The sequence below is a fragment of the Anguilla anguilla genome, chromosome 8 (assembly GCF_013347855.1).
Source record: "Anguilla anguilla isolate fAngAng1 chromosome 8, fAngAng1.pri, whole genome shotgun sequence".
NCBI classification, from domain to species: domain Eukaryota; kingdom Metazoa; phylum Chordata; class Actinopteri; order Anguilliformes; family Anguillidae; genus Anguilla; species Anguilla anguilla.
This window is the reverse complement of record NC_049208.1, coordinates 52,344,160-52,364,115: the sequence shown is the minus strand read 5'-3', so window position 1 is coordinate 52,364,115 and position 19,956 is coordinate 52,344,160. Positions and strand designations below refer to the sequence as shown.

The following is a 19,956-nucleotide window of genomic DNA, read 5'->3' as shown; positions in this document are numbered from 1 at the left end:
CTATGACTTGTCTGTCGCTGACAAGCTGGCTTTTAATCTCTTATCCAAAGGTCAGTGCTTCTATTTCTCTTGCCCATGTTGCTTTCAGTTTCATTGTAAGTCACGGCCATCTCCACTCCCCAGAACCCTCTGTCACATATTTGTTTTACATCTCCAGTATTAGCAAGACATACAGCTGCGAGCATTATTTTTATTTAACCCCTAAAGCTGCACCAGCCCGCATTTGGGCCGGAGTGGGCTTATTTGCATTCATTCTGTTTTTGTTTCACTCAGTCTGGTCACAGCACACCCAAACATTTTCAGACCCTTTGCAGCCCTATTGGTGATCATTGTTAATGATGAGCTACAGTATGTGCACACGTATAACTATACAATATCCTAATTATGAACTGACTATATACAGCATTCAACTGCATACAAGGCTTCCTGCAGCAATGTATAGTCAATGCGGCCCATCTTGACTAAACAATGGCATCACCTTGATTATCCGCTTGTAACACAAATTATCAGCAATTTTCTGCTCTCTAAAAATATAACTGGTAACATGAAACCACAGAACACACGTTAATATTACTAGGATATAATAACAAAAGTTGACAAGTATTTTTATGGCAGGAGCAGGACATTCTTGGTGCTAAATTTTAATCTGATAAGAAAATGTTTTCAACGTACAAAAATGCCAAGTTACTGACACATACAAAGCACTGTCTATATCTCATTAATTCAAACTGCAGGGGTGGTGTGGTTAGGCCGCCATCTGCAGGCGAAGACGGAGACCACAGATGTTGGCAATTGCAGTAATTAGTAACTCTTTATCTGTTCTGCCTGCAGTGAGACCAAGGGCTGGAATGAGATGCACATTGGTGCTATATATTGTTTATTCCCTTCTCCTTCTCCTGAATGCACAATAAAAGCCTGTGTGCGTCTGAGACTTGCAAACTATGTGGTTTGTGGAGAGAGGAACACCAGAACCGGTTACACTAGGCTTTCCATTAAAAATATTGATATCAAAATGATTCCAAGTTACCAGAAACAGTATTGGCTATCTTTCCTCACACAAATTAAACAAGCTGTATTCATAAGAAATTCTACCCATTTTTTCAAAAATTGTTTTTTGATATCAATACTTTTAATGCCAGGCCTTGATTTAGTCGGTTTGAATTAATGACTTATAGATAGTGCTTTGTATGTGTGAGTAACTTGGCATTTTTGTATGTTGACAACGTGTTTTTTTAAATCAGATATAATTTCTTTTTGTACTGTGTTTTTTATGTGTGAGAACAGTAATTCATGTATAATTGTAGGCTATGACAAAGATGCATAAACATAAATGCATGCACACACATAGCCTACTTTCTGAAAGAAACACATATGGATTCAATAATTTTTCTTTTACCATGAATGAAAGTGTATGTCATATTTTTACATTACAGGCATTTAGCAGACGTGACTAACATTGCATCCATTTATACGGCTGGATATATATACTGAAGCAATGCAGGTTAAGTACTTTGCTCAAGGGTACAACGGCACTGTTCTACCAGGGAATCAAACCTGCAACCTTTAGGTTACCATACAAACTCCTCAGCCATTATACTACACTGCGGCCCACTGCTGTCCCTATTTTTAAATGGAAGTGTTTTTAATAATTGTTTGCTTGTCGATCTATGGGGTTAGCTAACATTAATTTAGAAATGTGGCATTGCAGGGTAGCTACAGTAGCCTAGTTAAAAAGTAGTTATCAGTACAGGTGAATGTGAATTGTTTTGAATTAAAGAAAATCAATATTCCTGGCATGAAGAAGTCATTATCTTACGCTAGTTTCTATATGAGCGGCATAATGTTACCTACTGGACCAAATGGCAACGCAGATTTTAGTGCTTAATTTCAGAAGTGGCCATAGGCTACTATAACGTTATATACTCAGTCTGTCGTCTCATTAGCAGGATAGGTAACGAAAAGGCCGAAAGTGGAACAGCCAAATGTGTGGGTGCATTTCATTTGGATTTCAGAAACATAGATATGTTTCCCGCAAAGATTTTACAGATGCAAAAGCAATCGTTTAAATGTTAGATTTTCAGTTAGCCATCAAGCCTGTATAACGAATTAGAGGTTTGCATTAATCCAAAGGGAGGATTTGAATCCAGGTCTGCCACTCGTCCAAAAAGGTCGAAAGACAAACGCGCTACCCAGTGAGCTACAAGGGAAGTAAATAACAGAGTTGCAAAGTTTTGTTCTTTTAAACATGTGCACTTGGATATACAGTATGTCCGTTTTGTGTCTGTATGCAATGTTTTTCTATTGGCTGATGTACCTAACTGTCCAATGGAGAGACGTGTTCTTTGTGGGCCTGGAGCATTTGTAATGATGTAATCAGGCAAAAAAATAGAAGAAGAGAAAATGCAAAATCCCCTAAGTTTGGGGCTTTAGGTGGACGTTTGAAGGTGTTTGTGAAGTCAGTCTGTTGAAATGGGGTGAGAAGGTACAGAAATGAATGTTTTAAAGGGCTGAGAGTCTGTGGTCATTGCGGTTATTTCTGTAGAGAACCCTGAAAAGTGCCAAACTCTCTGCTGTATAGGTATGGGGCATGCCACCCCGCCAACTTGACGGGATGGCATACCTGCCATCTCAGTTAACAATGTGTAAAAGATGCAAAAAATGGATTATGCTGAAATGTTTGTATGATCAGATAGCATTAACTTGAATAGATTTCAATAATTTGATGGACAGCTAATTCATTAAAGCAAGAATATTTAATTAAGGTCCAATGTTCCTCTGGCTACAAACCAATGTCATTACAGGTATGTAGGTCCAACACTGTTTTTTATGTCCGTATTACATTTCAAACCGTTTGATTTTATTCATCCTATACTGAGCACAGCTTCACCTCTGTGATTAGTACATCTTCAAATGAATACTTAGCTAAGATTATGAGAATGAAGCAGTCTTAAAGCAAATGCTTGTTTTGAAACACTTCTTGGCCAGTAGCATGCTTCACTGAAAATTCTCAAAAAGCCACAGGAGTGTCATACAAGTCAACCATCATCTAAACTGAATTACTTTTAAATACTCAGTTACATGAACTGTGCAGTCTTAGGAATGGTTTATTTCAGTGTTTGTCTTGTTTTGTGAGGGCGTTGTGCTATCTAAAAAGTAAAATACTTTTAAATACTCCATTACATGACCAGTGCAGTCTGAGGAATAGTTTATTCCAGTGTGATAAGGAAGTTGTTATTGTTTTGTGAAGACATTTTTATTGTTTTGTGAGGACATTGTTATTGTTTTGTGAGGACATTGTTATCGTTTTGTGAGGACATTGTTATTGTTTTGTGAGGACATTGTTATCGTTTTGTGAGGACGTTGTTATTGTTTTGTGAGGACATTGTTACTGTTTTGTGAGGACGTTGTTATTGTTTTGTGAGGACATTGTTATTGTTTTGTGAGGACGTAGTGCTGTCCTCCTCTGACCATGACCTAAACTGGCCCTCCAGCCACAGTGGAGTAGATCACATGGTGTCTCTCGCCCTGAGTGTGCGGCCTCTCTCTCTAGTTCTGACGGCCCAGAGAAGCGTAATGAATGTCGCCTGCTTCGATCGTGGGGTCTCCCTGGAAACACAGAGGAACACTGAACAATTGCTCTGCCATCATAATTTCATATTCATATGACTCAATTTGCAGTTGCATAAAAATGAATCAAGACTGCGTATATTGTCGATACAGTTAATTCAACACGACTAATGATAGCCAGTAATTACTCTTCACAAATGTATATCTGTAAGAGGTGCATTTAAAGTGTATGTGGTAACAAATACATTATTAGGCAACAGGTGAATTTTTGAAATTCTATTCACATTTCCAGAGGTTTTTCTTCTCAAAGTTATTTTTTTGCAGCGTAAACTTCCCAGCAGGTGAGCTGTACTCACCTGTGTTTTGTTCTGTGGTTCTTCAGTAGCCATGGTAACAGGATGTCTGGCTACTTGAGGGAAGAACACACAGACTTTTAGTTTTTTTTTTTTTAAACTCTTTTTAAATGCTTGTACTTAATTTGTTTTATCATCCATGTATTAAATAGCTCAGATGAAACTCTGATGCACAACCAGTTAATTAAATATACATTCAAACATTTTAATATATTTTTTAATACAAGCAATTTGGCTTTAAAGGCTTGTATGTGTTTGGGTATAATCTCAGTGCCTGTCCTGCAATTAACAAGATTCTGTGTTTTTTTACTACTCTGATCTTTTATATGAATCTCTCTAAAAGGTGCTGTGTGTGAGCCAAACCTGTGTTATATTAGCATAGCCAGACCTGTGCTACATTAGCATAGCCAGGCCTGAGTTACATTAAGATAGCCAAATCTGTGTTATATTAGCATAGCCAGACCTGAGTTACATTAAGATAGCCAGACCTGTGTTACATTAGCATAGCCAGGCCTGAGTTACATTAAGATAGCCAAATCTGTGTTATATTAGCATAGCCAGACCTGTGTTACATTAGCATAGCCAGGCCTGAGTTACATTAGCATAGCCAGGCCTGAGTTACATTAGCATAGCCAGGCCTGAGTTACATTAAGATAGCCAAATCTGTGTTATATTAGCATAGCCAGACCTGTGTTACATTAGCATAGCCAGGCCAGCTTGTTAGTAAATACCATGTTTAATACAGAAAATACAGCGTCATCAATGTAACAATATAAATAGCAACAACCAACTGTAGACACATGAAATTAAATTGTCAGTTCATAAGATGCATAGACGTGCCTTTATCTAAAATAGTTTTTAAGTCACAATGATGCAGTTACAGTACCATGAGACATGACTGAGGCAGTGTACGAACGCCCTGAAATGTCTTAAAAGGGCTTCTGATATTCACATATTCCTGAGCGCCAGAGAAGTTCAGTCTGACATGTACCATTTTCTCACGTTGCCAGACAAGATAGGGGACACAAGCCGCATATGTGAAAAAGGCAAATACATTTGGATTCAATTGCCTTATGAATTAATGTAGCACTCGCTATCGGTCGATTTGCACCATCTTTTGCATGCTAGTACAGGGCTACCTGTTGACCGAGTGGAACCAAATCATGCCAAAGATATACATCCAGTTTCGTGACGATCTGATTTTGAATTCAAATAATATTTTAGTAATTTTTAGTGAGATGCTCATGCTCTATTTGGATTAGCATTACATTAGAGCATGAACATTTGAATTAATCTCTTCATTGGTGAGAACATCTGGGCAAGATTCTAATACACAAGAACACTAAATTAACTTGTAGTGAAAAGTAATAGCGTGATTTGATAGTGTCATTGTCCTTGTGAAGCCAACAAGCAAGTTCACTATGATATTTGATATTTCAAGATCTGGTATAGCAGCAGTCAAAGTTTTGGTTTGGTCTTGGTTTGGTTTGGTTTGGTCTCACACGAGGACCTGGTTTACAGTGCTGGTGTAAAAAGAGCAAAACAAAACAAACATTTCGGGAACGTTCCTGCTGCAGGCTGCAGTGTGGTCGTATTGGGCACAGCTGGAATTTTCTGGGGTGATGCACATGAGGGGCCTCTCCTTGGTGCCATACCACCTCCCTGCAGCAGGTGGAGCCCTCCCCAAGGAGCTAGCGCTGGGGAAAGGTGTCACTGGGGAAATACTTGCTTCCGATCTCTTGGCCTTATGGTCATCACCAGCAACGTGCACAAAGGGGAGTTCGCACCAAATGCACACCGAAAATAGATTTCAGTTAAACAGAAATGAAAAGAGAGCGTTCAGTTTTCCTTTTCTAATTTGAGAGCAGAGGTATTTGTTTAGTTTTCTCCTACCATGCCTATATAACTGGACAAGTTGTGTTTTTGAATCAACAGTCCCCCCTCGCCCCACCCTCCAACCCCTCCGCCTTAGGCTGTTTGGATCTTTGGATCTGTATTACCGATCGTTTGCTTCACAATGTCAGTGAAGTTAACTTCAAAATAAGCTTATTTACCTGCAGTTGTGAGTTTGTAATTTGCATACATTTGTAGCCGGGTGGTATTTGAAGAATTGCTTGCTCTGCTTCCTTTTGTAGGACAAGAAGAAGGTGAGTGTCCGAAAGATTTGCCGCATAAGCAAAGGAAACTACTTTCTGCTTTGAATGTGCATCAATGGGGTTTATCTTAAATGTATATCTTTACCTTTCTCAGGTGCAGAGACGGTCCTTCTTGTGCATGTGTGTTTCCTGGTTGCCAAAGACACTGTATTTGTTTTCTTTCTGTGTTTACAAGAGGACTGGTACCTGAGAGCCTGAGAATGGCACAATCTCATGGAAGGTAACAATGCAGTTATTGACTGCAGTTTCTACGGTACACATACTGTTGGTTTGCAACAGCTGGTTACTGTAATATTGGTATTTCAGTGCATTGCAGATGACAGATCTGCCACGCAGGCTTCCTTTTTGTCTCTGGTTTGAATCATTTGTTTGAGGGTGTGTATACAGTTCTCACAAATCTCTGCCAAAGGAGTGTATTAATTATGTGCACTGAATCATTTATTATTGTACTCTGTGTACACTGAATAGCTGTCTTCACTTTAAACTGGATTCATAAAGAATATTCACTAAGGTTGACATTTTTTAAATGATTTTTTCTTCAATTATAATATATGATACTGTACATGATAAGTGTGTGTGCATGTGTGTGTGCAAGTGTGTGTGTGTGTGCCTGTGTATGTGTGTTTACCTGTGTGCATGTGCATACGTGCATGCGTGTGTGTGTTTGTGTGTGTGTGTGTGTGTGTGTGTGTGTGTGTGTGTGTGCATGCGTGTGTGTGCGTGTATGTGTGTGCACGTGCGCGTGTGTGTATGTGTGTGTGACTGTTTGTGTGTGTGTGTGTGTGTGGTAATTACTATGAATAACAAAATGGTTCTTTGGAAAAAAAATTCTCTATCTTTTAGTTGCTCTACAACAAGAGAAGAAGCTACATCTAAGTGGTCAGATGTAATTAAGAACAGCAAACAGATTGCAACAGAACCCATAAGAACATACCTGCTGAACACAGTCAAGAGAGCACTGAATAAAGATGGACTCATCAGGAGATACACTTTTGGAAGAAAGGACCCCAACAAAAGGAACAGGACAATCCTGATGGTAGGAGAAACAGGAACAGGGAAGTCTGCGCTCATCAATATGATGGTCAGCTACATGCTGGGGGTAGAGTGGGAAGATAAGATCAGGTTTGAAATCATTCCAGATGAAGGCAAAAACCCAAAAACCAGTCTGATTACTGTCTATGAGATTTTTGGACTGGAGGAGCTGTCTGTTCCTTTTTCACTCACAGTCATTGATACACCAGGATATGGAGACACTACAGTGAAAGATGATATAATTGCTCAGAATCTGTACAGATTACTGGAATCTTTCGACATCGTTGAACTAGATGCAGTTTGCCTTGTGGTGAAGGCATCTGCATATCATCTCACTCCTTTCCAGAAGAAAATCTTTGATTCCATCCTGTCCCTCTTTGGAAAGAACATGGAGAAAAACATCATGACTCTCATCACGTTCTCTGACTGGACGTCACCTTCAAATGCTCTTGAGGCAGTTATCGATTCTGGTGTACCTTTCCCCAAAGATGAGCCTGTTCACTTCCTGTTCAACAACTGTCCTCTTAATGATTATCAGAATAAATATGAAAAATCATTCAAACATCACTGGGATAACGGAACTGAGAGCATGAGGGAGTTCTTTCAGACTTTGGATCGAATGGAAACTCAAAGCTTGAGGATGACTGAAAATGTCTTGAGAGAACGCCGGAGACTGGAAGCTTGTATCCAGAGCTTCGAGAGTCAGATCAAGGTCGTGGAGATGAAGCTCAAGGCACTTGAGGAAGTTAAGAAAACTCTGGAAGAGCACAAAGAGGACATGAGGAAAAATAATAACTTTCAGTATAATTACACAACTGTTGTCATGAAGAAGGTCCCAGCTGTTGAAGCTGCACTCCTCTGTCAGAAGTGTGAGGTAACCTGCCACACTCCATGTACGTGGGCACCTGACCCATGGTGGTGTCATGTAATGGACTGGAGTGGGAAATGTACGGCCTGTCCCGGAAAATGCAGCTACAATGACCATGAAAAAGGACACAGAGTATATAAGCCAGAATACAAAGAAAAAACAGGAACTCGTGAGGGCCTGAAAAAAACTTTTGAAGGGAGGATAGCCAGAGGAGAGGAAGTGATGTCCACACGTGAGCAAGAGTTGAGGAATGCAGAAGCTGAGAAAACCAGCCTCATTGAAAGGTGTTTCCAGTGCATTCTCCAGCTTGGAGAGCTTGCTCTGAAGTTTGATTCTGATTCTACTCGTCAGAGTATTCTCAGGCTGATAGAAGTGCTGGAGAGGAACAACGAGGCAGAGAAAGCGGAAACACTACAGGATATTCTGGAAAACACTGTGCAAAGAGATTAACAGACGTGGAGAAGATGTGTGTTCAGTTGCACGCTCTTCTGCTTTCCATGTAGATGTTGTAGGGCCAAAATTATTATAGAGCAAACAGTTACGCTTATTTACCAAGGACTTCCCCTGTTGTCCCTACTGTGAAACAGGCATTAGCAACAGTAGACAACAGCTACCAAAATAAACTGTCAAAGATGAATTCAATCAGGATTGTAACTTTACCTATCTCTTCCTGTAGTGGCAGAACCTGTCCATATCGCCATAGAAACTACTGAAGAGAGAGAGACTCTTAAGCTCAACAGAACAATGTGATGGGAATTATTATTTTTGAATTGTCAAAATATTTTTGTAAATATTTATTTATTTAGTAAATCTTTATTTACTCGCTGGTATGTTTTATCATTTGAACAAATATCCACAAATAGAAGTTATTTTGCTCTGTCTCATGCAAGTTGATTTTCTGACTATTATAAAGTTCTTTAGTGTTACTTGACTTTGACTTTTTAGTTTTCCTGTACAAAATGGCCAAATAGACTGAAACTGTGAATCCCAATTCTCTGAAGTACTGCTTTGTGCATGAACCAGCCAATCTTCCCTTTTGTGTTTACAATGGAAATGTCATGTACACAAACTGCAGTTGGAGCCGACTGATCCATCACCTGTTCTTTCCTCTCCTTTGCTGTTGCCCTTTCATAAATTAATGGCCATGTGTCGCAGGTCAATGCAGAGGGTTTTCACACAAATGTTTAACACAAGCGAAAATAAGATTAATGATATGCTTGTAATTTTAGATACGCTTTTTCACATGAGACAAAAACTCTTACTCCAGGAGAAATCAAACAGAAACATGGCATGAATTTGTTTTGGCATTGGTTATTTTGTGATTAATATTGGCAATATTATTGTACTTCGTATTACTAGAGATGTAAATAAAAGATATACCATTACAGTTTTCAGTATTTTAAAAGTAATTGTTTACTGTATGATACACAATACTCCTGTAATCCATTTGTAATTGTACTTGATTTGAACCCTTTTGGGTTCCTAGTATCTTTCTGTTTCAGCTTTGCTTTTATTCGTTGTAACTGTCCAGTCATGTCCAGGTATATACCCTAACAAATGTTTTGACAAATACAATCATACCCCTAGTGTTGCCTGTCCACTAGGAGGATACAGGTGCTAAAAAATATATTAAAGGGGCATGGTAGGGAAAGGGAGAGGGACGGTTGGGGAGGTTAGGACTGATTGTCTAACTCTCATCAGTTCACTACGTGCCTCTGTGAAATAATGTGGTTCTTGTAAGAATATTCTAAGTTATCCTTTATGGCAGACCAGGTTTCTGTAAATCATGTGTAATTCTACTTGTGTTTAATCCTATCATGCAAGTTGGATTCCCAATTCTCTTCTGTTTCAGTTTTGCTTTCGCTATTTTTGCCTTTTAAAAAAAAAGGGGTGAGGGTGGTTAGGACTCATCTATATCTCATTTCATTATTTGTTCCTGTGGAAAAAATGCAGTAAACACATTCCTCTAAGGTCAGTTGATGGGTGTGTTTCATCTCACTTATGTCAGTTGGATTTTTCAATGGGGAGGTACCAAGTTAATAACAGATAGCAATGTTAAATGTGTGATGATGCACTGTAACTAGTTTTTCAAAAGGCCAAACAGTTTTGTTGTTCCTGTGAAAAGTATTTTTGCATTCAGTGCTGTGAATTGGCGCTGTGGAGGAACTCAGCACCTGCAGCCTAAAAGAATTCAGGCTAATGCAAAGTCAGTATATGACTGTGTAAATTCCAGATAAACCACATTCCCTTTGCTGTTTACAAAAGCATGTTGAGTACAGAAACAGCACTGAAGCATTCAGGTGAAGAAGTCAAGTATGAACGCAGCTACTGACTCCTCCCTTTCAACTGATCCATCACCTGGTCTTTCCTCTCCTTTGCTGTTTTCCTTTCATAAAGTTATGGTCATGTGTCTCAGGTCAATGCAGAAGGTTTAACATAAATGTTTAACACAAGATAAAATAAGATTAATGATATGCTTGTAATTTTGCATACATTTTTTCACATAAGGCAAAAACTGTTGCTCCACCAGAAATCAAACAGAAACATGGCACACATTTTTTTTGGATATCTTTGCATAATGCAAATAATGCAAATCTTGTGGAGCTAGTTTGGACAGAACTCGACTGTTCACATGACTGTTTTGTCTGCATTACAGCTTCTAAACAGCAGGGGGAGCTGTACGTTGTGGTGTGGGGAGTAAGAGTGTGTGAAGAAGAAGGAGGTAGTGTGGTAGAATGTAAGAACACAACCTGGGGCTCTTTGTAATAACTTATTATTTAATCTATCCTTGCATCCTTTCCTCGCCTCCGTTCCTCGCATCTTCAGTAGAATGTAAGAACATGTGGAAGGCTGCTGGAAATAAGCCACCTTTGGATTTAAAGTATACTTTAATCCGAGCTATACCACAATGATGCTTACACCTTGATGGGAGGGCTATTTAAATCGCCAACCGTACCTGTATATGCCTTTGCTCATTCAGCCATGCTGCTGCTGCTAATGTGCTATCCCTGCTACTGCTGCTACTAATGTGCTATCCCTGCTGCTGCTGCTAATGTGCTATCCCTGCTGCTGCTGCTAATGTGCTATCCCTGCTGCTGCTGCTAATGTGCTATCCCTGCTGCTGCTACTGCTGCTGTCCATGCTTGGCTCGCTCTGCTTACCTCTGTATTTGTTTTTTCAGAAAGGTTTTAGCGCTCCCACCACCACCCCAGCATCCACCTGTGGACTCTGCCTCTCATATGATCCCCGGGGTCACTCCCTGTTATCATTTTGTCTGGCTTCTGTAAACAGAGTGATAAGAGGCAGAGCCTGGAGTTTCACCAACATAAAATCTCAATACATATTTCTAAATTAAAATTGTGAGTTGAAATGAAATGTCTGAATGAAATGTATTGCCAATGCGTGAAAGAATGCAACATTGGATTGTACTGAAAGATTGTATAATTGATGGACAGCTAATACATTAATATTCATGATTATACACAAACAAAACAGGAATATTTCAATTAAAGTGTGTTCCTCTGGCTACAAACCAATGTAATTACACTGTAGATCGAATATTGCTTTTTATTCTGTATTATATTTCTAACCTTTGAACTGCATAATGAGCACAGCTTCACCTCCATGATTAGTGCATCTTGAATGAAATGCTATGTCTTACACCTGAACAGAACTACGCTATACACGTGCAACAACCAAAAGCCCATACATAATACAATGCAATAACGAGAACTAATCAGAGGAGAACACAATGAGACAGGAAAACTCGGAAACGGTAGTGGGCGCCCTCTAGTGGTCGCTTGAGGGCATCATGACAATAAGATTAATAATGTGCCTGTAATAATGCATGCATTTTTTCACAGAAGGAAACATAATGAAACTGTTCCTCCAGGAGAAATCAAACTGAACTATCTCATGAATGTGTTATTTATAATGGCAATATTATTGTCCTTAATTACAAATGTATTTACAATGTGTAAAAGGTGCAAAGAATTGGATTAAGCTGAAATGTTTGGGTGATCAAATAGCATTGACTTGAAAACATTTCAATAAATTGATGGACAGCTAATACATTAATATCCATGTAAAATACAGAAACAAAAACAAGAATATTTCAATTAAGGTCATGTATTTAATGTCATTACAGCTATGTAGATCCAGTACTGCTTTTCATTCTATATGACATTTAAGACCTTTGATTTTATAAATAGTATGATGAGCCGAACTTCACCTCCACAATTCGTACATCTTACAGGTGACACTTACTTAAGATTGTATGAGAATGAAATAGTCCTAGGTCAAATGCTTATTTTGAAACGCTTAAGTAACATGCTTCACTGAAAATTCTGAATAAGAGTTATACAATTCTACCATCATCTAAAAAATTACATTACTTTGAAATACTCCATTACATGACCAGTGCAGTCTGAGGAATAGTTTACTCCAGTGCATTGAGCATGTTGTTATTGTTTTGTGAGAACGTTGTTATCGTTTTGTGAGGACATTGTTATTGTTTTGTGAGGACATTGTTATCGTTTTGTGAGGACGTTGTTATTGTTTTGTGAGGACGTTGTTATTGTTTTGTCAGGACATTGTTATCGTTTTGTGAGGACATTATTATTGTTTTGTGAGGACATTGTTATCATTTTGTGAGGACGTTGTTACTGTTTTGTGAGGACGTTGTTATTGTTTTGTGAGGATGTTGTTTTTGTTTTGTGAGGAGATAGTGCTGTCCTCCTCTGACTAAACTGGCCCTCCAGCCACAGTGGAGTAGATCACATGGTGTCTCTCGCCCTGAGTGTGCGGCCTCTCTCTCCAGTTCTGACGGCCCAGAGAAGCGTAATGAATGTCGCCTGCTTCGATCGTGGGGTCTCCCTGGAAACACAGAGGAACACTGAACAATTGCTCTGCCATCATAATTTCATATTCATATGACTCAATTTGCAGTTGCATGAAAATGAATCAGGACTGCGTTTATTGTCGATACAGATAATTCAACACTACTAATGATAGCCAATGATTACTCTTCACAAATGTATATCTGTAAGAGGTGCATTTAAAGTGTATGTGGTAACACATACATTATTAGGCAACAGGTGAATTTTTGAGGAAATTCTATTCACATTTGCAGAGGTTTATCTTTACAAAGTAAGTTCTTCACAGTGTAAAATACCCAGCAGGTGAGCTGTACTCACCTGTGTTTTGTTCTGTGGTTCTTCAGTAGCCATGGTAACAGGATGTCTGGCTACTTGAGGGAAGAACAGTGACTTTTAGTTTAAAAAAAAAAACTCTTTTAAAATGTTTGTACTTAATTTGTTTTATCATCCATTCAGTAAATAGCTCAGATGAAACCCTGATGCACATCCAGTTAATTAAATATACATTCAAACATTTTAATATATTTTTTAATACAAGCAATTTGGCTTTAAAAGGCTTGTACGTGTTTGGATATAGTCTCAGTGCCTGTCCTGCAATTAACAAGGTTCTGTGTTTTTTTTTTTTTACTACTCTGATCTTTTATATGAATCTCCTTAAAAGGTGCTGTGTGTGAGCCAAACCTGTGTTATATTAGCATAACCAGACCTGTGCTACATTAGCATAGCCAAGCCTGAGTTACATAAATATACCCAAATCTGTGTTACATTAGCATAGCCAGGCCTGAGTTACATTAGCATAGCCAAATCTGTGTTATATTAGCATAGCCAGACCTGTGTTACATTAGTATAGCCAGGCCTGAGTTACATTAAGATAGCCAAATCTGTGTTACATTATCATAGCCAGGCCTGAGTTACATTAAGATAGCCAAATCTGTGTTATATTAGCATAGCCAGACCTGTGTTACATTAGTATAGCCAGGCCTGAGTTACATTAAGATAGCCAAATCTGTGTTACATTATCATAGCCAGGCCTGAGTTACATTAAGATAGCCAAATCTGTGTTATATTAGCATAGCCAGACCTGTGTTACATTAGTATAGCCAGGCCTGAGTTACATTAAGATAGCCAAATCTGTGTTACATTATCATAGCCAGGCCTGAGTTACATTAAGATAGCCAGACCTGTGTTACATTCGCATAGCCAGGCCTGAGTTACATTAGCATAGCCAGGCCTGAGTTATATTAAGATAGTCAAATCTGTGTTACATTAGCATTGCCTGACCTGAGTTACATTAGCATAGCCAGGCCTGAGTACATTAGCATAGCCAGGCCTGAGTTATATTAAGATAGTCAAATCTGTGTTACATTAGCATTGCCTGACCTGTGTCATATTAGCATAGCCAGGCCTGAGTTATATTAAGATAGCCCAACCTGTGTTACTTTAGCATAGCCAGGCCTGAGTTACATTAAGATAGCCCAAACTGTGTTATATTAGCATAGCCAGACCAGCTTGTTAGGAAATACCATGTTTAATAAGCCATCAACATACAGCGTCATCAATGTAACCATATAAATAGCAATAACCAACTGTAGACACATGCAATAAAATGGTCAGTTCATAAGAAGCATAGACGTGCCTTTATCTAAAATAGTTTTAAAGTCACAATGATGCAGTTATAGTACCATGAAACATGACGGAGGCAGTGTACGAACGCCCTGAAATGTCTTAAAAGGGCAAACGTGTTTTTCTTCTGATATTCACATATTCCTGAGTGCCAGAGAAGTTCAGTCTGACATGTACCATTTTCTCACGTTGCCAGAAAAGATAGGGGACACAAGGCACATATGTGAAAAAGGCAAATACATTTGGATTCAATTGCCTTATGAATTAATGTAGTGCTCCCTATCGGTCAATTTGCACAATCTTTTGCATGCTAGTACAGGGCTACCTGTTGACCGAGTGGAACCAAATCATGCCGAGGATATACATCCAGTTTCGTGAAGATCTGATTTTGAATTCAAATAATATTTTAATACTTTTTAGTGAGAAGCCACACCCACAAGGTATGTTTTGAGACAGGAAGTCTGTAAGGTTCTGCTGCCCATTAAAATTTTAGATATACTTGGAATTTTCAAATAGCCATCACCCTGTGAACAAATTAATCTTGGAGGAGAGTAAAGAATAAGTAACTCGTTAAGATATTCTGCAGCCAAACCATATAAAGCTTTATACATTAAAAGAAAAATCGTGTGAAATTTTTTTGTATTATCTGAAGTTCCTTCCTTGTTCACTTTCCTGACTCAGTGTATTAGGTCAACATTTTTTTCTTTTCTATTAGAAATAAGGATCAGCATTTATAACTAATGTGTATCTTAAATACACAAACTATGAGAATACACTGCAAGAAGCCACTTAGGTTCCCAGAGTCTCAATAGACACCGGTTTTCTACTGCCATGAAACTCTGCTGACCTGTCTTTCGTTTTATAATGGCGGTGTTTATTGTGACAGGTGGTCTAAAACAGAACATGGGAACACAGGATACTTCGATGGATGAGCATTAAATTAGAGCAAGAGCATTTGAATTAATCTCTTCATTAGTTCAGTAGTGAGAACATCTGGGCAAGATTCTAATAAATTGACTTGTAGTGAAAAGTAATAGCGTGATTTGATAATGTCACTGTCCTTGTGAAGACAACAAGTGAGTTCACTATGATATTTGATATTTCAAGATCTGGTAGCGCAGCAGTCAAAGTTTTGGTTTGGTCTTGGTTTGGTTTGGTCTCACACCGAGGACCTGGTTTACAGTGCTGGTGTAAAAAGTGCAAAACAAAACAAACATTTCGGGAACGTTCCTGCTGCAGGCTGCAGTGTGGTCGTATTGGGCGCGGGTGGAATTTTCCGTAGTGCTGCACGCGAGGGCCTCTCCTGTGTGCCGTACCACCGTCCTCCAGCAGGTGGAGCCCTCCCCAAGGATCTGAAGCTGGGGAAATACCTGCCCCCGATCTCTCAGCCTATTGGTCGTCACCAGCAACGTGCCCAAAGGGATGTTCGCACCAAACAAACACCGAAAAGAGATTTCAGTTAAAGAGAGTTAAGAGTTTTCCTCTTTTAATTTGAGAGCTGAGGTATTTGTTTAGTTTTCTCCTACTTTCCCTATATAACTGGACAACTTGTGTTTTATAATCAACAAACCCCCCTCCCTTCGGTGAATCCTTAAATCCTAAAGTGACTATTCTATAACTGATAAAATCCTAAATTCTAAAACTGATAAAAAAATGAAAAGTTCTGTATGTTAAAAAGAAGTAATGAAATCTACATAGCTGTACTGATAATTGTCTGTACTAAGAGCACCATACGGCCTACATTTTTTATTTGAAAAAAAAAGTAGAACATTCTGTTTTTCTAGCTGTGACTCAAAATAAAAGTGAAAGTGTTTTTGACAGAATAAATATGATCATGCCCCTTCTTCCTCTTATGGGAAGGAGAGGGTGCAGGGGTTAATTTATGCTTTAAAACGGAAGGCAATTGGTTAACAAAACACATCAGCATGTGCGATTATGGCCAATTAGAACACATTTCCTAACCCCAGGGCAGAAAGGCATGCCTCCCTGCTTAGAATATAAAAGTTAAGAGGCTCAGGAAGACACACATTTTGGGACAGTGATCTGGCAAACACAGGTGAGAGAGCAGCTTTGTGTGGTTTCTCTTCATTCTTGATGCGTTCTGGAGTTTTATGCTGTCAGATCCTCATTTGCAATTATACTCCATCAGATTTATGTCACTGATTGGGAGCATTACAATGTCAGTGAGGTTAAGTTGAAAACAACCTAATTAATATTCAGGTGTGAATTTCTATTTTGAATATATTCTAGCTAACTGGTTTCTGCGATAGTTGAGCTTTTTAGGACTGAACCCACATTTAGAACACAGGTTTCCAAGACACTACATTTTTACACCAGAACACTTCAATGTTCTTTGCCTGTTTGCCTTGTTTCCTTTCGCCAGAGAGGAAGATGGTGAGTGGATTTCCTCCTGAAAGATTTACCACATAGGAAAAGGATGCTACCTTCTGCTTTGAATGTGAATCAGTGGGTTTTATCTTGTCAAAATAAATGAATATTTCTTTATAAATAAATTAATATCTCTTTTTCAGGTACAGAGAAGGTCCCTCTCATGCACATGCAAGCGTGTTTCCTGGTTCGCAAAAATTAAGTTTTCTTTCTGTACTTACTAGAGGACTGGCACCTGAGAACTCAACAATGGCACAATCTTGCTTAAGGTAAAGATGTCTAACTGCAGTTTATAAGGGATATATATGGTTTGTATGCAGCAGTTACTGTAATATTGGTATTTTAGAGTACTGCAGATGGCTAATTTGTTGCATAGATTGCATTTCTGTCTCTGGTCTCAATCATTTGTTTGAGAGTGTGTGTTTGCACAAATCTATGGCAAAGGAGTGTTTTAATTATGTGCACTGAATTATGTATTAGTTGTCCTCTGTGTACACTGAATAGCTGTCTGCAATGTTAAAATTGGTTTCATAAGGCTGAAAATTTTTAAAAATAATTTTCTCTTCAATTATCAGATTATCCTGTATCTGTCTGAATGTCCGAGACAAATATGTGTGTATGTGGCAACTATAAATATCAAAATGAAAAGACTTATTTTGTTTTATTTCAATTAATCTTTTAGATACTCTGCGACAAAAAAAGAAACTACATCTAAGTGGTCAGACATAATTAAGAACAGTGTACAGACAGCAACAGAACCCAAACACATATACCTGCTGAACACAGTCAAGAGAGCACTGAATAAAGATGAAACAGCCAGGAGATACACGTTTGGAAGAAAGGACCCCAACAAAAGGAACAGGACAATCATGATGGTGGGAGAAACAGGAACAGGGAAGTCTGCGCTCATCAATAGAATGGTCAACTACATACTGGGTGTAGAGTGGGAAGATAAAATCAGGTTTGAAATAATCCCAGATGACGGCAAAAGGTCCCAAACTGAATCTCAAGACACTGAAATTAATGCCTATGAGATTTTTGGACTGGACAAGCTGTCTGTTCCTTTTTCCCTCACAGTCATTGATACACCAGGATATGGAAACACAAGAGGTCTGGATAAAGATAAAAACATTGCACAGAATCTGTACATATTCTTGAAATCTTCAAGTGATGTTCAACAATTAGATGCAGTTTGCCTCGTGGTGAAGGCATCTCAAAAGCGCCTAAGTCCCAGCCAGAAATACATCTTTGATGCCATTCTGTCCAACTTTGGGAAAAACATGAATAAAAACTTCATGATTCTCATCACCTTCTCAGACTGGATACCACCTCTAGCTCTTTCTGAGTATGGTGCACCTTTACTCAAAGATGAAAACAATGAACCTGTTTACTTCCTGTTCAACAACCTTTCTCTTCAGAAGTTTGCTAAGAAATACGAAGAAACATATAAAACAGCCTGGGATAATGGAGCAGAGAGCTTCAAAGAGTTTTTTCAGACTTTAGATAAAATGGAACCGCAAAACTTGAAGATGACCGAAAACGTCTTGAAGGAACATTGTCTCCTGGAAGAGGGTGTCCGGAACTTGGAGAGTCAGATTAAAGTGGAGAAGGAGAAGCACAGGGCACTTGAAGAGCTGCAGAAAAGTTTGGAAGAGCACAAAGAGGACATGACGAAAAGTAACATCTATCAGAATACATCAGAGACACGCCGCTGTAAATGGTGGGTCGGTATATGCTTAATGTGGGGTTTTTTAAAGAATTCGGTATATATCATTCGCCATGCTATATGGAGATTATGTGCTACTATATATAGAAACTATAGAAAATTACGGGGCAAACAATATGAAGCCATTCCCGAAACCTGCAGCTCCAAGGGCCACCAAAAAGAAGATGAAGAAAGAATAACAGATGAGGATCCTAAAAAAGATGCCAAGCACAAACTAACCACAGAAATATCCAGACTTGAAAAAGAGCTGAAAGACATAGAGGCTGTGAAGACCAAACTGATGGAGAGGTGTTACCGGTCCGTTCTCGAGCTTGAACAGCTTGCTCTGAAGTTTGATTCAGGTTCTACTCCTCAGAGCATTCTCAGGCTGATTGAAATGCTGAAGGAGAAGAAAGACACAAAGAAGGTGGAAAAGCTGCAGATGATGCTGAAGAAGACTGTGTGAGGAGATTAACACACACGGAGAGCACGCGTGTTCAGTGAAGCCTCTGTAGTTCTATGCGTTAAGTTTTCTGCAGACAGTAGTACCTGACACATCTATGCCTGCCTCCTGGGCGTTTCTGATCTGTCAGAAAAGTGTTTCTTTATTAGGGTGAGAATTTTGCAGTCATAAACTGAAGTTCTTCCTTAGCTTACCAGGCTCTTTAAGATTACTGAGCTCAGCAGTTCTCTCTTTCTTCTTAATGATGTTCAAAACAGTTAGTTTTGGTAAGCCTGTGGTTTGGCTTATAGCTCTGACTTTTTTATTTTTTTATTTCTCTGTCTCATAGTGGCTTTCTTGAATTTAATTGGCACCAATCTGGTTCTTATGCTTATGCTGAAAGATGGCAATAACAGAGGCAATCAAAAGCCTAGAATCAAAACTAAGATATTGAAAGCTCTCATATACTTGCAGTAACAAAGCAATTGAACACACCTGACTAATTAGAAACCTGATGAAGCCATTTGTTCCAAACATTATGTTGCCCTGAAATGGGTGGCGGAGTTGGGGTGGTCATTTATAAAATGTTATTTCTGCATGGTGATACCAACATGTACTAAAATTTGATAAAAGTTGAGAAGTGTGCTTTAAGCACTTATGCATTATTTGAGTGTAAATATAAAATTGTGGAGTACAAAGCCAAATGAAGAAAAATTGTCTTTGTCCCAAACATTATGGAGCTCACTGTATATATGCTTTAGCTATTGACAAAGACGATTATTTGCTCAATGAAAATAGTTATGAATACGAGCAATCATTTACTTAAATGCCTTTGTTTCTCAGCTATTTACTGTTTGATTTTCTAAGTGTTGTGTATTGCTGAACTTGTGCGATATGTGAATACCTTTCTATCTGGATAACATTTGACAACCCAACTAATGGACA

The 19,956-nt window shown here is 38.7% G+C and overlaps 2 protein-coding genes and 2 long non-coding RNA genes across 4 annotated transcripts; 2 read left to right on the top strand and 2 right to left on the bottom strand.

Moving 5' to 3' along the window:
- Positions 1-2,768: 2,768 nt before the first annotated feature.
- On the bottom strand, positions 2,769-6,212 carry LOC118232986. The gene is made up of 3 exons (XR_004766433.1): positions 6,162-6,212; positions 3,924-3,973; positions 2,769-3,606 (listed from the first exon to the last, which is right to left on the bottom strand). It is a non-coding gene; the product is annotated as an uncharacterized LOC118232986 (long non-coding RNA).
- On the top strand, positions 6,177-8,756 carry LOC118232960. Its single transcript, XM_035428237.1, has 2 exons — positions 6,177-6,296; positions 6,920-8,756. Exons 1-2 carry the CDS (start codon positions 6,277-6,279, stop codon positions 8,424-8,426), a joined length of 1,527 nt encoding a protein of 508 aa, XP_035284128.1. The 5' UTR covers positions 6,177-6,276; the 3' UTR covers positions 8,427-8,756.
- A 3,950-nt stretch (positions 8,757-12,706) lies between these two features.
- LOC118232985 lies at positions 12,707-14,676 on the bottom strand. Its single transcript, XR_004766432.1, has 3 exons — positions 14,536-14,676; positions 13,172-13,221; positions 12,707-12,851 (listed from the first exon to the last, which is right to left on the bottom strand). It is a non-coding gene; the product is annotated as an uncharacterized LOC118232985 (long non-coding RNA).
- Positions 14,677-16,443: 1,767 nt separating this feature from the next.
- LOC118232963 lies at positions 16,444-19,956 on the top strand. The gene is made up of 3 exons (XM_035428240.1): positions 16,444-16,532; positions 17,008-17,133; positions 17,547-19,956. The coding sequence occupies exons 2-3, from the start codon at positions 17,114-17,116 to the stop codon at positions 19,033-19,035; spliced, it is 1,509 nt and encodes a 502-aa protein (XP_035284131.1). The 5' UTR covers positions 16,444-16,532; positions 17,008-17,113; the 3' UTR covers positions 19,036-19,956.

Coding starts and splice junctions, on each gene's coding strand:
- LOC118232960 (XM_035428237.1), top strand. CDS start 6,277: ATGGCACAATCTCATGGAAG. Junction 6,297..6,919: donor ATGGCACAATCTCATGGAAG/GTAACAATGCAG, acceptor TCTATCTTTTAG/TTGCTCTACAACAAGAGAAG.
- LOC118232963 (XM_035428240.1), top strand. CDS start 17,114: ATGGCACAATCTTGCTTAAG. Junction 17,134..17,546: donor ATGGCACAATCTTGCTTAAG/GTAAAGATGTCT, acceptor TTAATCTTTTAG/ATACTCTGCGACAAAAAAAG.